A 17519-nucleotide genomic window follows, 5' to 3' on the forward strand; every position below is an offset into this window, starting at 1 on the left:
ATCCTTTTAATCGGCTGTTTACTAGATAGAGTGTCCATCATTTGGAGGTGACACCTATTTCTCAAATACATTGCTCACTCCCTGGATGACCCATCCGAAACATGGGAACGTGGGACGTGATGTGTCCTAGTCCACAACGGTGTGAAGAAGGAGTCAAGGGAAAATTAATCATGTTATCCTGAGTGATAAGGGATTAACTGACCTTTTCCCACGCTCCTAGAAGTGGTTGTTACTTTATGGGAGTTTGATGTCCAGACCTAGGGATTCCTATAAATATGTCAACCCTAAGGCGGTAAGGGAGACCAATATAATTACACATAAGGCACTAATAGAGATTCTCAGTCATTGTGTGAGTCGACTTTAAACCTCACAACCAACCTTAAAAGCCTATGAAAACCCTTAATCATTAGGGGTTGTCACATATTGTGCTTTTAATAAGTACAATTGGCATCTACCGTAGATCTTGATAAAATTGACGTGGGTCACACTTATCATTACTCACCATTTTTTTCACTACCTTCCCCTTAAGGATGTTTAAAAAGAAGTTTCGAGACCATTGTTAACACCGTTTCCAGAGGTTTTGCTGGTAGGAGAGAGTCCACTTATACCCTGAGGAAAATGCCAAACACATTTTGACGACAAACATCATACCTATTAGCATTCCCAAAACCCTATGTAAAAATCCAATATTTAAAATCACTTTCTCCAACAATGATGTCATTGGAAATCTCCCCCAAACCAATGATCAAATTATCATCACAATGTAATATGGTTATTGGATTACAAAGTGAATATTAATCGACCCTGAAAGCTCATTGTATGTCTTATTCTAGAGATTTTTCCAAGGGCTTTAGCTTGACCCAGATAACACCTGGACATTCTAAGGCAATTAGGTGGGTTTTTTTCCAGGTGAACAAGTGCAAGTGAAGGGCCACGTGACGCTCATAACGACCTTTGTCGCAGCATAGTCAAGCGAAAAAATGATTAGAGTGAAGTATCTTGTGGTTGACGCCTTATCTCCACACAATTTCATCATGGGGAGGCATGCCCTCAACTTGCTATTGATGGTATTGTCTACCCTTCATTTGAGTCTAAAGTATTTATTACCCGAAGGATGGGTTGGGTTAGTTCAGGGGGTGACCAGGAGGTCACTCAAGAGTTTTATTAGAACAAATTATAAACGAAAAAGGAGCATGTATCTCCATATGTGTCCCCTTCAATAGAAGCACGTGAAGTAGAGGTCTCTAGCTGGAACCTAAAAATGAAAGGCTTACTCCAGCATAAGACTTGAAATAAATCCAGATTGGGCCATGAGATCATCATGTCACCGAACTAGGCACCTATTTATCGGAGTTTAAATAGGAATAGCTAGTCACCTTGATAAGAAGGAAGATAAATTTGTTCGCCTTGATACCCTTTTATATGCTAGGAATAAATACAAGAAAGGTATGTCACGACCTCGCTATTGATCGCACAGTAAAGCCAATGTCTCAGAGGAAATGTAAGGTAAGTGAGGAGAAGAGAGCAACCATTGATGAAGAGGTTAAATTAAGAAAGGGCGGCATCATCACTGAGGTAAAATACCCATCTTGACTGGCTAACATAGTTTTGGTCAAGAAATCATAAAACAAATGGTGCATGTGCATTGACTTCAGTGACCTTAATGTCGCATGCCCCAAAGATCCATATCCTCTACCCAACATAGATCGTCTGATTGGCAGATCCTCATGCTAAAAGAGGTTGAATTTTATGGATGCGTATTCTGACTACAACCAAATAAAGATAGATCCCGTGGGCGCGGCTAAGATAACATTCATGTCAAATCGTGACTACTAATACTACAATGACATGTCCTTTAGGCTAAAAAAACACATGTGTCACCTATCAGAGACTCATGGACACGATGTTCTTAAAACAGATAGAACGTAACTTGGAAGTCTATATTGACGACATGACAGTGAAGACCTCAAAAGGGAAGAACCAGACTTAGAATATATCATGGAGTTAATTAGGAACTACAACATGCGCCTGAATTCTGCCAAATTCTCATTTGAAGTACAAGGGGGCAAATTTATTGGTTTTATGTTAACCAAGATCGGTATAAAGGCAAACCCAAATAAAAGTTGGCTATTATCAACATGAGGAACCCTTCCAACGTTAAAAAAGTTCAGCAACTAACAAAGCGTTTGACTGTCCTATCTCGTTTCCTTTCTTGTGCAAGTGACAAGGCATTCCATTTTTTCGCCACTTTTAAGAAAAAAGAGAAATTTGAATGGATGGCCGAATGCGAGGAGACGGTCCCAAATTTAAAGGCCTTTTTAGCGTCGTCGCCCATCTTGACACGCCCAATAATAGGTTCACCTCTATACCTCTATCTGATCAGGCAATGAGTTCAATGTTCGTCCAAGAGACATATAAGGTTGATCTACTTGTCTATTTCGTGAGCAAGGTGTTCGAGAGCGTTGATGCCTAGTATCAGAAGATCAAAAGACTTGCTTTGACGGTCGTGATAACCTTTAGGTTTTATTTGAATTGACGAAGTCTGGTGGAGCGGTATAAGATAGAATGGAATGGTATTCCATTATTAGAATAACTTGAAATCGAATGGAACAATGTGGAATATAGTGGTATTGGTTCCATTTAATTCAATCACTTAACACTATATTTCTTCCCCTATGATTTAGGGTCAATGAATAGCTTGCCTTGTTCTCTTTTAAAACTGTCCACAAATGAAATATCATATAAATTCTGCTTAACTTCATTCCGCTCGATTTCGGTCCGTTCATTTTATGATATCTAATCATATCGTTCAGGCTTAATAATGCATATATATTGAAAGGATTCAAAATGATCTTTGCTTATTTTCATTTATTTGGAAAATGAATATTATAAGAATATCATTATGCGCAAGAGTTTAGATTAATTTGCTATGGGCATGTTTGTTTCAATTTAAAAAAAAAATTTTTTTTACAGGATTACATACTTTTATTTTAAAAAAATTTATAAAAAACTTTTCATAAAAGTTTTAAATAAAAATTTGGTTTGAATAGTTATTTTTAAAATACTGTTTTAGATATTTCATCGAAACTTTTTTTGAATATCAAAATAAATAAAAAATTCACTTAATTTTAAAATTATTTAAAATAAATTTTCATAATTTTTTTTAATTTTATTTTTATTTTTAAATTTGTGATTTTAACTATGTTTTAATCTTCACTAACGTATATTTATGATTATATAATATCAAAATTATTCTTTTAATTAAAAAAAACAAAATTTTGAAAAACTAATAATATTTACTACCTACGTAGGTTCTAATATTTTCTACCAGGCTTATCATTTGCCGGTGCAACACATGCGCCCTAAATTTTGGGGTCCATTTTTTTAAATTATTTAAACAACATATTTTACACCTATATTTATAAAAATAGGTGTAAAATCTATATGTTTTCAAAATTTATTTTACTCCTCTGTTTTAAAAAATAGGTATAAAATTATAATTTAATTTTTTAAAATTATTTTATATTATTATTTTTTAATTTTAATATAAATTTATACTGTTTTAAACTTATTTTAAAATTAAAACAGAACCCTCAAATTGATTGGACCGGCGTGTCTTTCTGTTCCATTTGCATAAAAATCCTCTCAAATCGTAGCTTTAGAGGATAAGTCTCTGTTCACATTAAATTGGAGATGAGATAAATATTTTGTATATAAAAATTGTTAAGTCACTTAATAATTCTTGATGACAAAGGAGAGGATATATTTATAATTTTAATATATTTATTTATAATATTTTATTTTATATATAATTTATAAATATAAAAGTTGTTAATCTTATAATTATATTATTAATTAATAATATTGATCCCACTAACTCTTTTAATTTATTTTTATTTTATTTGCTAAGTAATTTAATAATTAGTAATTAAATATAAACAAAATTTCATTCCATTAACTATTTATCTCACTAAATCACAACACCATAATTATAGCAATTAACTATTACTCTTACCACTACACAAATTTATTTCAAAACTCATGCTACCAACACAGATGCTCTCACTTCTCTCTCATTCAACTTCTCTCTTTTTTCTAATTCTTATTTCCGTCTCCCATTATTCTCTCTTTCATTTGCTTTTGAAATGATGTGGTAATTGATTAGTTCTACTTTATACATGTTATTCTCTCTTTCTATAACACTTTTTTGTTTAGTAAATAAGTAACTTATGAGTTTTTATCCGTAATCCAGATTTCAAGTAATTTTCTCCCTTTTTTTCTCTTCTTTTTAGGATTTTTTATTTTCTCTTCTCAATTTTACTGTTATTTAATAATAAAAGAGAGATGAGAAGATAAATACAAATATCTTATTCTTTAAATCGATGGTTTTTTTTCTCTTTTCTCTCTCATGAAAATATATAGTTTATATAATAATTTAGAGGTTCACAAAATACGTAAAAAAAACATTTTGTTTTTACAATTCTTACTTTCTTATCATCTAATGTTTATATCAATTTATTTTCTTCTAATTTTATTGATTTTATTTATTTATAAATATTAAGAGAAAAAAACATTTGATCAATTCATTCACAGTAATTCTTATAAAAAAAATTCACAATTTAACCTCTATTCATTTTAATCCTATAACTAGTAAGATACTGCATGCGGAAATTAATTTAATCGATATATAAAACTTTTATATATATCAAGTTCAATTTTAAATAAATTATTAATTATGTTATATTATCCTTTACCTAATATTTCACAGTTCAATCCAAGAATAACTAATGAGATTCTCATTGCCATATTAAATATACAAGATGTGAGAAAATTAATTTAATATGAATTAAATAACTTTTAGAACAAACAACTTAATTGTTACTCTATAACATGAGAAAAACAATACGCACTAACTTTTTTGGATTGAGTACATAATAAAAAGGACGGTGTCAAATAAATAAAAATCTAACTACTAAAATACTAAATTGAGTACATAATAAAAAGCACTGTCAAATAAATAAAAATCTAACTACTAAAATACTAAATACATAATTTTTTGATCAATTCTAAAATTTTAATACTCAAAATCAAACTACTAAATTGAGTACATAATAAAAAGCACCATCAATAAATAAAAATCTAAGAAGTGTATTGAACACACTAACTACAAATCAAGTCAAACCTACGAATAAATATCATGTTTTCAAAGTCCTTTCTCACCATGATCTTTTAATTGATACCTGGATTATTAAAAAATGTTCAACTAATATGTCAACATCACATGATAGTGTTCCATCAATGAAAACCCACATAAATATATTTAGTAGGAAAAATATAAAACAGTAGATATAATGAGGACATATATCAATTGTTATCTATGAAATATTGTGAAAAATTTCTTTGAAAACTACATTAGTTGTTGTTTTCAAACAATATTTATCATTGTCATGAATCAATATTTTGAGACCATTTTTGCTTTTCATTCTAGAAACGGCGACATATAACTTATCTTGGCTAAAAACCTCTTTCGACAAGTATAGTCCAATAAAATCTAATGATTGACCTTGTGATTTATTAATAGTCATATCAAATGAGACAATAATGGGAAATTGTCTCCTTACCAATTTGAATGGTCAAGGTAATTGTGAAGGAGACATGGACATCCGGAAAATATAAATGATATTCCCAATATTTTTTCAGACATGATTTTTGCAAGCTTGGTGACGGTTAGTCATTTACCATTGCATAATCCTTCAAGTTACGTAACAACATAATAGATGTGCCAATTTTCAACTTGATGGAATTATTTGGCAACCTTGATATTTTAATAGAATTTAAGAACTCTGGAGCTAAGTGTTCAAATGCATCAAAGCCAGTACATTCAGATTTATCAATTGAATCACTACTTAGACATTCATTTTCTTCTCCTTCAATAGAAAATCAATAATTAGTATGAAACTATAATATATTTAATCATATAGAAATGATTGACTTGATATAGTAATAGCGGAACTAAGTACCTAGAATCAGCTTTGTGATATAATCATTGATATCATCAATCACTTCTATAGTAGAAGTCAAAATTGCTCTATTTTGAAGTAAGTTTGAATCATTGTAGTTATTCATTAAATCTGGATATGTACTTGTAACAATTACTTCAATAGGATCCGTAAAGTTAGAGATCAAAAACTCATCTAGAATGGTAATGTCAACATAACCATCACTTGACTCTAAGATAGTTCCATCACCAATTTGTAGTATCCATTCTGAGAAATTTATGATATCTTCAGTGGTAGAAGACGATGAGCCAGATTATAATCGCATGTTCTTTGTAAGCTTAAGGGCTTTGCAATGATCCCATATATATGAAGCATTGATTGTTGCATGTACAATATCTGATCTAGAACCTTTAGGTATAACCGAAAGTATTTGTCCAAAATCTCCACCAAAGACAACCACTTTACCTGCAAAAAAAATTGACAAAGAATATTGTCATCACTCATAATATTTTTCATACTTTTATCAAGCACCTCAAAATAAAACTTGTGTGTCATTGGTGTTTCATCCCATATAATGATATTGGTTACTTTAAACAAATCGGCAATCTCATCTTTTTTATCTATATTGCAAATAGATGTTTCAAGTGTAGGAACCGAAATCTTAAATTTTGAATGAGTTGTCCTTCCACCTGATAACAACAAACTTGCAATGCCACTCGAGGTAACATTTAAAACAATTTGTCTTTACAAACGAAGTGCTGAAGAGAGAGTGTTCCACGTAAATGTTTTACCAGTTCCATCATAGCCATACAAAAAAAACACCACTTGTTGGTTTTGCACGATTTCCATGATTTCATTAAAAATACTTCTTTGCTTATCTAAAGAAAGAGATATAGTAAATATAATTAATAATTATAAATAACAATGCATATTATAATAAATATATACACTAATAATGTATATGTCAGAGAGACAAACAATCTTTGGAATTTTTCATTTTCTTTATTTGGATCTTATTGTCTCTCTTCATATATCATTTTACTGCCTAGGAAATTAAACACAAAGTCATTTAGATATGGCATTGTCTTGAAGTCTTTCAAACTACGTTCATTATTTTGCAAATGTTTTTCTAATGTCATAAGTGTTAGTTGCTTGATTTCTTCTTTTGTGAGTGTTAGTATTATTTGATATAGATGTATAATATAAGGGTTTATTTAAGAATTCTCTAAAATAATTATAGAAAATATAATTAAGAAGTTTGATGAAAGAAGCAGGTGTAATAAATTTATTACCTGGATTTCTTGTCATGCGATGTTGGTCGTAAAGAATACCGTCAGATAAGTACATCCAAGAACTGTGTCAAACATGCTTTGGTCGATTCATTGATGTAGATAACAACATAATAACAAAAATTTACACAAGAAATGTCCAGAACCCCAAACATGTGTCTCCTTGATTGCTTTAATAAACTCTCGATCATCTTAGAGAAATCCCATTGTAAAACATGTCTTCTTAAAGGTTTTGTGTTTAAAACCATCCACTTTTTTTATGTCGTCATAACATATTGGTCTTTTCTTAAAAGTCAACATCATCCTAAGATAATATAACTCTCATGTACTATGCGGAACCCAAATTAGGCAACCAATTGTGTACCCTCTTTTTCGTGATTTACAAATCTTGCTTTGTTTGACATAAACAAATTTTGTGACTAATTAACCATATGTCAACAACCTAGCATCTTCATACTTTTTCTTTGCCTCAAACCAGACTTTAAACATAGATTCAGTTACATGTGGTTTGAGTAACACATTTCCAATTTGTTCAAAATCTTTGTAGTAAACTAAATTCTATCCTTCCAAGTGAAAATATAATCTTTCAACAACTGATTTTCTTCCGTGAATTTAATATGAGAATATCCTTCAACATAAAAGCATAATAACAACTGAAATCCTATCAAAAACTTTGTTAATGTACTTGAATAAGTATTTGATTGAAGTACTTTGATTGTCCTATTCCATGTTGATGTCTGCTTTATATTTCAAAACAAATTTGGATTATAAGGCACTACATAACCATTACCTTCTATAAATAAGATAGTCATTCTTATCAACTACAATGGAATTTTGAAATTATTTAAGATAATATTTTGAACCCTATCCATCTTTCATGGAGGATGAGTTTCTATTTGCCATACCACAAGGACCATGAGTTTATTATCATCTAATGTTATCTCAATTTACTTTCTTCTAATTTAATTGATGTTTTCTTTATAAATATAAAGAATAAGATAAAACAATTTATCAATCCATTCACAATAATTCTTATAAGAAAGAAATTCACAATTTAACCTCTATTACATTTTAATCCTATAAAATCCTCCACCCTCATAGTTTTTCACCAAAATTCTATTTCTACTATTAATAAGTAATTAAATAATATAATTATAATATAACTTAATAATTATTATTATAACAACTTTATATTATTTTTTAACATAGCTTTATTCAAAATATCAAATATTGCTATAAAACATCAAAACAATTAACTTATATTTTAAAGTAGAAATACAATTAATATAAAGATATTTATATCAATATATTTTAATTTTTTTCTATGAAAATAAATATAAATAACATTTTAATAGAATATAATCGTGGATCGCACGGTAGTATGACTAGTTTCTATAAATGAAGTTTCAGGGTGACCACCCCAATTCAAAGAACTAACGTAATTATTATACAACATAATATTACAAAGAATAAATGAGATGGAAACATCAATAAGTTCAAAATTTGGAAAATGAGTTGCTAAAATAAATCACATGGTATTATAGATTAATAACCTAGACTAGATTTGTGAAAAAGCTACCATCCGTTGTAACTTCTCTGAAATCCATTACTATTGGAGTTGCCAAACCTTGAAGCCGAGTGCCCATGATGAAAAGTTCTGGCTGACGATCCTTCTGAATTAGGGGTTCCATCATAAAAGTTGTGTTTAAAAGATTTAGATCCAAGATTGTGACTACCATTATTAACAAAATGATTTGGAGTACTATTATTATTAGTACAGGGTGTTACTGGAGACCTCCAACTATCCCTTTTGGAATTGGAAGGAGTGAATTCACTAGGATGGTCTGACATCCAACCACCTCTGTGCTTTGATTTCTTTGGTGTTTTAATGTCACTTCCTTCTGTATAAGGTTCAGACGTATATCCCATATAGTTCTCTTTCTGAGATCGTGGTGTTTCTGTGCTTGAGAATTTATGTTTCCTGTTGCCTACCTGTGGAGTTGACGGAGAAGACAAAAATTGATTTATTCAGTTACTCTAGCCGAAACTGAGGGAAGATTCAAGTAATATGCGGAAAATAAAGCATTAGAGCCAATAATGAGATAATAGCAAAACATCTCTAGCATTCTAAAAAGCACCTTAACAGAACTTGAGCATTCTCGGGCAAAATGTCCCTCTTCACCACACCTATAGCATGAACTAGGTGTGGCTGCATCGGTGGTCTCAGGTTGCCATCTTGAACATGCCTGCATTGATTGATACATTATTGGTGTTAAATAAAAGTTTGTAAAAATAGTTTGGTGCATAGACCAAATAAAAGTTTGTAAAAATACTAGTTACTTTTAGTACGAGAAAATATGAAATTAACGAAAAGGCAAACCAAGCTTCCGTCGGAAAGAAAAAGGCATGCATAAATGATGGTATAGATCAATGAGGAGAATAAATAGAAAAGATTAATAGATAAAATCATTTCAACAATCATATATACATATCTTGAAAGTCACCTTAACAGAACTTGAGCATTCTCTGGCAAAATGTCCTTTTTCGCCGCATGTATAGCACGAACTAGACGTGGCAGCATCAGTGGCCTCGTTTTTCAACCTTGAACATGCCTGCAACAATTGATCTTCATACTCATGCATACTCAATTTTATTTAAATAATGAGGTATTTACGTGTCAAAAAGAATTAAAAACAGATCAGTGTGCTTTACTCCCAGTAGACAAAAAGATGAAACTAATGGAAAAGCAAACCTAACTACTTTCGGAGAGAAAAAGCAATGTATAATGTATCGTCAAGATTAAAAAAAAGAAGAAGAAAATATCATTGAAGGTCAATAAAACATTAAAAGACTCACCCAACCAACATGACCCATTTTACCACATCTGTAGCAAGAAAACTCTTCTGAAATAGCCTCAGTTGTATTGACACAACATAAGTGGCCGAATTCCTTGCACACATAGCATTGTATTTCCTAATTAAACAAAAGAAAATTTCCGAGTTAAACAAAAGGAAATCAAGTAAACAATCATCAACCGAACATTTCATAACCCATATCTGATGTACCCATTAATAACCAAGGGAACTTTGCCAAAAAAACTTTTGAACACTTTCCCATAAAATAGAAGAAGGAAAAGGAAGCAAATGAGATGGATGAGAACAACCTTGAGATCTTCCTCCGGATAATCATTTTTGCAAAAGAGCATATCATGCCCAGAATTCCCACATCTCAAGCATACTGTCAAGCTTTTAGAATAAGAACCACCAGAGTGTTTCTTTGGACAGTCTTTAGTTCGGTGGCCAACTATCTTGCAGGTAGAACAATATCGTGCCTATGGAAAATATAGGGAAATTTATAACTCTAGATATACCATAAACCATTATAAAATGATTTTAAGAAGAGGAGTTTGTTTAAACTTAAAAATCCGCTACGCTACAACAGCATCATGCAACTTTTTGACAATGTTGTCAAATAACAGCTATAGCAACGCTATAGCACCATGGCGTGGAAGAATTTAAACAAACCTCTACTTCTGCAATTGACAACACTATGCACTAAAAACCGTGTAGCAAAACAGTATCAATTTGACTTTACACCGTAGACTCGGCCAATCAATAAAAATGAGCAAACACGCTAAATCAGCTAGACTTTGCACCATAGACTTTGCCAACCAATAAAAATGAGCAAACACACAGACCTAATGCATATAGTTGGTAACTACAGTATACATTGCTCTGGCAAAAAGAAAAAAAGTGGGAGAAGCAACCCAAACATACCATAGTGCATTTTTTGACATTATGACTCAAACTGCCACATATAAAGCAAGGTTTCTTGCGCTTAGCAGCTGTACAATTGAAAGTGGCATGGCCTTCTTCGCCACAGTTAAAGCATGTTCCCCAAACATTATCTGATGGAGGATCAAAATACCTGGGACCACGCTGATGATAAAACAGAAACATATACCCAAAGTAAGCATTGGAGACAGCACAATAGCATTTTCAACATCATATTTCAGAACAAATATTTCAACTCACAAGTAGCTTACGCAGAACAATGTTGCTGCTCGTATCAACCACCTCTGGTTCTGCTACAACGGGCTCCACTTTCTGTAGGTCTTCAATTGTCTCTACAGCTTTCTTTTCTTCTTCTTCTTCGACTATAACATCCTATAAAAGACAACATGTTTCAAAAAACACAATCCAAAACCTTCTTTAACTAATGTGGGGTAAACAGCCATTATTTCAACATTAATTGTGTTAAAATCATTACATTATAATAAATACAGTTGGAGTGTATTTCAACCACATCCTTGTAGTGTTAAGAGAGTAAACACAGTTTTCCATATAAAGTACAACAAGGAAAAAATAAGGTTGCAGATTGAAAATACCCATTATTCCATTGAAAATATGATGGGGGGAAATCAACTTATATGCAACAAATTTTCAATTGAACGAGTTTTATAGAGACTAACATTTTCAGTTTGAATCTCATATTCATGGTTTTTCTTTTTCTTCTTCTTTAGAGTCTTACTCTCCTCGTTAGGAGATTTGGAAATGGTGTTTCCTGTCAATGCATCCAAAACAGTACTAGTTAGCATACCATTTTCAACATCAAGTTTCTGAACTAATATTACACCTAACAAGCAGCTTACGCAAAACATCACTGTCACTCGTATCAACCATGCATGTTTCCACATCGGTATGCTTCACTTTCTCTGGTGCATTGATTGTCTCAACACCGGGCTCTCCGTTCTCTGGGTCTACAAATGTCTCTACAGCTTTCTTTTCTTCTTCTTCAACTATAACATCCTATATAAGACAATACGTTGTTTCAAAAAACACAATCCAAAATCTTCTTAAACTATTTTTGAATAAACAATCATTGTTTCAACTTCAGTTATCTTAAAATCATTAGATTTCAATAAATGCAGTTTGAGTGTGCTTCAACCACATTCATCTAGTGTACTAGTGTTAGAGAGTAAACACAGTTTTCCATAAAAAGGAAAACATAGAATAAAAAATGCTGCAGACTAAGGATGCACAATTTTCCATTGAAAATATAAGGGAGAGAATCAACTTATGCGAAACAAATTTTCAATTGAACGAGTCTAATAGAAACTAACATTTACAGTTTGAATCTCAGATTCATGCCTTTTCTTCTTCTTCTTTTTCTTAGTCTTAATCTCCTCATTCTGCAATTTGGAAGTGGTATTTCCTATCAATCCACCCAAACAGCACTAGTTAGCATTAGCATTTTCAACATCAAGTTTCTGAACAAATATCACAAATCAAGAGCAACTTACTCAAAACATCATTGTCACTACAATCAACCATACTTGTTTCCACTTCGGTATGCTCCACTTTCTCTGGTGCATTGACTGTCTCTACAGCTTCCTTTTCTTTTTCTTCAACTTTAACAGACTGCATAAGCAAAGCCAGAGTTAATCTTTAGAAAACACAAACACAGCCCCAAATGTGTTTATCAAATAAGTGCTTATGGACATAAGTTATGCAAACTAAACTTTGAATTAACCAAGTAAACCACTTACATTGACAGTTTCAATATCAGATTCAAGCTTCTTCTTTTTCTTCTTCTTTATTCGAAGCTTATTCTCCTCACTATGCACCTTTGAAGGGGCAATTAATGTCGATGCAATCAATGCGGCGGCGTTTTGGGGATTTGTTGCCCGATTGAGAAGCGCCTTGTGGATAATCTCGATGCTGAGATCCTTGTTTGCTTCTTCATCGTCGTCACTGATTGCTGCGATTGAAGACGTTGAACCAATTGCAGCATCATCTTCTTCCAGCTCTATCTTCGCTGGTTTTTTTCTGCTTCCCATCTTGTGTTTAATTTCTTTCTCAACCCTAACCCTAATTAGGTTATGGCACTGCTGCGTTTGGTCCTCGGAATTAACAAAGACAAGATTACAAAGAAAACATATACAATTAAAATTGTTTTCACTAATTAAAAATTCTCTAAAAGTTATTTTTGACAAATAATTAAAATTATCTATAAAAAATAATTAACTAATAATAATAGAGTTGGCAAGTGGATTAGAAAAGATAATGGTGGGCTTGATTTTGATTTATATTGGGTTGGGTTGATAGGAAAATTTTAACTCATACCCATATTTATTTTAATTTATTTATTTTTTTTATAAATATTTTTATTTTTTATTTAGAAGACTTTACAAAAAAAAATCAATAATCAATATTTTAATGTTTTTTAATTTTTATTTTGTACACCGGAATTACTTACAAAAGAATTATAGTTGTTAGATTTTAACATTAACTTTTATTTTATGTACAGGAAGATTTTGAAAAAAAAAATCGATAATCAATTTTTTTATATTTTTTAACTTTTATTTTACGTATCGGAAAACTTTGCGAAAGAGTTTCGATAATCATTTTTTAAATATTTTTTAACTTTTATTTTGTGTACCAGAAGACTTTGCAAAAGAGTTTTGGTATTCAATTTTTAAAAAAAAATTGTGTATTAGAAGACTTTCCAAAAGAATTCCGATAGTCTATTTCTTTTTACATTTTTTAACTTTTATTTTGCGTATCAGAAAACTTTACAAAATAGTTCACGTAGTTATTTTTTAAATATTGTCAAAATTTTATTTTGTTTGTAAGAAAACTTTGCAAAAGAGTTATGGTACTCAATTTTTAACATTAACTTTCTTTTTTATCGGAAGACTTTGAAAAAACTTTTTGGTAGTTAATTTTTTTTCATTTTTAACGTTTATTTGTGTGCCGAAATACTTTAGAAAAGAGTTTCGATAATTAGTTTTTTTACTTTTTTTTAACTTTTAATAAATTATTTATATGAGGTCATTTTGGTTTAAAAAATATAATGTAAGGGCAGGAGAATAAATGATGTACACTGTGGTAAAATCTTCTTGTGATAAGGAATTGTTCAATAGATCTCATCTACCTCTCTTAAATTTTATAGAAATTTGAAATTATTTGATATATCTAACATATTTATTCTTCATTTGCCTCATATTCATATGCTCCACTACAAATCGTGCATCAGTTGATATCGTATCCAAAGTGACACACTCAGAGTGTCTTCTTGAATTTTTTCCTATAGAAATGACATTTCTTCCAATATAAATAATATAGTGACATGTGAGTAATACATCTACGACGTTGTTCTCTCTCGCATGTTTCTCTTATAATAGTTGATATTATAATAGTTCATAATGAGTTGTCTAAGATGATCTCCTTTTAACATTAGGATGAGATTATATGCAAAATCATTGAATGTATCTATATATTATAATCCTTACATGAAAAGATGATATTTTGCTTATATTATCTAGAACTAGATGTTCATGGTAGTCGGTAAATATGTTAAGGGAGAGAGATTTCATTAATAAAATAAATACATAACAAGATTTATAAAAAAGTATACGGAATTTAAAATATATAACAAAATTTAAAAATATAATATATATATATATATATATATATATATATATATATATATATATATATATATATATATATATAAGATAAAAATAATAATTTAAAGTTTAAGATAAAAATATATATAATAGAATACATAATATTTATAAAAAAAGAGAACATAAAATAATACAAGAATAAAAATTAAATAAAACAAAAAAACATATTGATTTATAATTTAGACTTAAATAGTCTTTTGGTTCCTATAAGTTTGCGTGTTTTTGTTTTTCTTCTCAGTATCTTTTTTTCTGAATAAAATTCTTATATGTTGAATTTCATTTGTTTTTAGTCTATAAAATTAAAATCTACAGAAAAATGTCCAGGTTCTCTGCGGATTTTCCATCGAACTTTCTTGCAAATTTTAACTTTATGGACTAATACAAAGAGGATTTTAACATTCAAGAATTATTTTTAAGAAGAAAAAAAAGATACATGGACGAAAATAAAAAATACGTCAACTTACAAATATCAAAAGACTATTTAAGCCTATAAAATACAAAAATACAAAAATAATTTGAAGGTGGAAAACAATTATAATAAATTGATGGAAGCAATCAAGAAAAATCATACAAAAAAGAAACAGTAAAATAAATAAAAAATGAATAATTTTGAAATAACAAAATAAAACTGAAAATATTTTAATAAATGTATAAAAACTTAAATATTAAAATTCATATTTCATTCTCTCCCCTCCTAAAATTTGAAACAAACACATTTTATTGAAAATATCCCCCCTCTTCTTCGCTCTCCTTCATCTACCTCCAACCAAACACACCTTAAATGTCATTTCATTACATAATGGGCATTTCATAATGCACCATATATATTATTAAGGTACTATGTGAGAATACAAAAATGCCCACAGATTATAAGGATGCATCTCCGTATGCACCCTAAACACACACAGCCTAGGACATTTATGAGTCACGCTTTGGGAGTGGCTTTTTAGCTTCATAGATGCATCTTTATAACCTGTATGTATATGCATCTTTGTAGCATACTAAAATAGAAATAAAAGTAGAAAATCATAAAATTGTATTTTGACAAAATAAAATTATCATTCATAACATAAAACCAACATTACATATGTGATGTTAACATAAATCAAATATTATATTTCAATATCCAGATGAACACTTCAACATCTTCACAATATCTTTTATCTATCTTGAAATTGTCGCTTCCAAGTGGATTGAAACTTTTGTTTCAAAATGAAAAAATGTATTCAACATAACTCTTACATTTGCATCCGTCTTGAGCTCATAATTGTTAAACTCAATTTCGCCTTTGTGTTTTAATTGACAGTGAATGGTACTCGAGTTTCACAATTTCTTGATTATCTTTGTAAGGTAAAAGATTATGCATTTTGTATTATAGATTTGAAAAGGGATGTACTCATTGATCTTATTATGGAGATGCATCTCCGGAACCTATCATGATCTAGACAAAAAATAAAATATATGTGTTTTGTTTGACAAATGGATAAATTTTCTGGCAAACATCAAAATATATTAAAATATTTGAAATTGTATATATTACACTTCATCAATATTAATACACAATTACATGCAATTAATTGATGATCAAAAACTAAAATGAATCAAAAGATTTATCGTCGACTAAATCTATAAGCATGTGTGGTTCCTTCATTCACTTTTGTGCATTTGATTTACTCTCATTGTGACTTAATTTGGTGGGTTCTTGCATCCTTTCCACAAATCGGTCCAGCTAAGTCTCGACTTTTATTGTCGAATGAGTCATCCGCTCCACTGATGTAAGTGGTATAGGGCATATTGGTTTCAAATAAAGTTGAACAAATTGTCGTGCTTTTGAAAGTTACCCAATACACATAATATGATCATTTGAATTTTGAGATGGTGTGGTGTGCAATGGGAATTTATTTCTGAAAAATCGTATCTTGTAAGATCAAAACACACTTTATCATACACATTTGCTATGAGATAAACCATTTCAGGAAAACACGCCTATTTTCCCTCTGGTGTCGGTCCACTAATGAAAGGAACAAAAGACTCATAAATTGTATCAAAGTTTTATTTTTTTCCGTAAAGTCGTGTGTATGATTCTTTATGGGTCCTCACCTCATGGATAAGTTTATGGAAGGCAAGTATGTAATCATCTTCTATTGTATCGAGCAAAGCCGAAATAACTCGATATCGTAACTACCGTCACCCTCAACATTGACGATCCGTTCGAGGTATTTGTGCATAAAAAACAGCATCTCATCAATGAATGGAAATTTTGGTGGAGACGGTGAAAGAGGTGGTTTGCTAATGCGAGCTCCTTTAAAAACACTTTTTTTTAGATTTTGGAGTTGGTGAGTCCGAAAAAACTTTGTCAACATGTTCAAAATACGAAGGAGACCGCATCTTTGAATTGTCACTCGGTGTAGGCTTGACCTTCTTTGGAACACCTTTTGTTTTTACCGGTTGAGAGGGTGGTTTCAAGTCAGTGGTTTCCGGATAAACAATTTTCCTCAATTGTTCTTTAATATGGAGTTTTATATTATTATTTGCTTTTAAAAACCTCTCTTGTATCACTTCTCATTCGATCAAGATAAATATATTCGATAAACTGTCTTTCATGACATCCCCACCTTCATCTTCAAATTGTTGCTCCTGTTTAAATTGGTTGCTAACATCTACTTTATTCACAAAAACACATTTAACGTTCGGAGACACAACATGTATGGGGAAACATCTGGGTGCACTATATCTAGTGAGAACAATTACAATAAAAAA

The 17519-nt window shown here is 30.6% G+C and overlaps 2 protein-coding genes across 3 annotated transcripts; both read right to left on the bottom strand.

The window, feature by feature from the left end:
- Positions 1-5727: 5727 nt before the first annotated feature.
- On the bottom strand, positions 5728-7307 carry LOC127121826 (uncharacterized). Its single transcript, XM_051052262.1, has 6 exons — positions 7292-7307; positions 6791-6877; positions 6518-6688; positions 6408-6464; positions 6021-6266; positions 5728-5927 (listed from the first exon to the last, which is right to left on the bottom strand). Exons 1-6 carry the CDS (start codon positions 7305-7307, stop codon positions 5728-5730), a joined length of 777 nt encoding a protein of 258 aa, XP_050908219.1.
- Positions 7308-8653: 1346 nt separating this feature from the next.
- LOC127117968 (protein AIR2) lies at positions 8654-13236 on the bottom strand. 2 transcript variants are annotated; one of them, XM_051048097.1, is made up of 12 exons: positions 12837-13236; positions 12591-12708; positions 12411-12502; positions 11940-12096; positions 11760-11851; positions 11323-11454; positions 11065-11226; positions 10452-10619; positions 10145-10261; positions 9793-9900; positions 9427-9534; positions 8654-9280 (listed from the first exon to the last, which is right to left on the bottom strand). In XM_051048097.1, exons 1-12 carry the CDS (start codon positions 13125-13127, stop codon positions 8864-8866), a joined length of 1962 nt encoding a protein of 653 aa, XP_050904054.1. In that variant the 5' UTR covers positions 13128-13236; the 3' UTR covers positions 8654-8863. The 2 variants fall into 2 exon arrangements, with proteins under 2 accessions (XP_050904054.1, XP_050904055.1); XM_051048098.1 differs by lacking the exon at positions 9427-9534.
- Positions 13237-17519: the final 4283 nt, after the last annotated feature.

This window comes from Lathyrus oleraceus, chromosome 2 (genome assembly GCF_024323335.1).
Source record: "Lathyrus oleraceus cultivar Zhongwan6 chromosome 2, CAAS_Psat_ZW6_1.0, whole genome shotgun sequence".
In the NCBI taxonomy this organism is placed as follows: domain Eukaryota; kingdom Viridiplantae; phylum Streptophyta; class Magnoliopsida; order Fabales; family Fabaceae; genus Lathyrus; species Lathyrus oleraceus.

Coding starts and splice junctions, on each gene's coding strand:
- LOC127117968 (XM_051048097.1), bottom strand. CDS start 13,127: ATGGGAAGCAGAAAAAAACCAGCGAAGATAGAGCTGGAAGAAGATGAT. Junction 11,455..11,759: donor ATGAGATTCAAACTGAAAAT/GTTAGTCTCTAT, acceptor TGTCTTTTATAG/GATGTTATAGTCGAAGAAGA. Junction 9,281..9,426: donor AATGCTCAAGTTCTGTTAAG/GTGCTTTTTAGA, acceptor TCAACTCCACAG/GTAGGCAACAGGAAACATAA.
- LOC127121826 (XM_051052262.1), bottom strand. Junction 6,689..6,790: donor GTATGGCTATGATGGAACTG/GTAAAACATTTA, acceptor TGTTGTTATCAG/GTGGAAGGACAACTCATTCA. Junction 6,465..6,517: donor TTTTGAGGTGCTTGATAAAA/GTATGAAAAATA, acceptor TTTTTTTTGCAG/GTAAAGTGGTTGTCTTTGGT.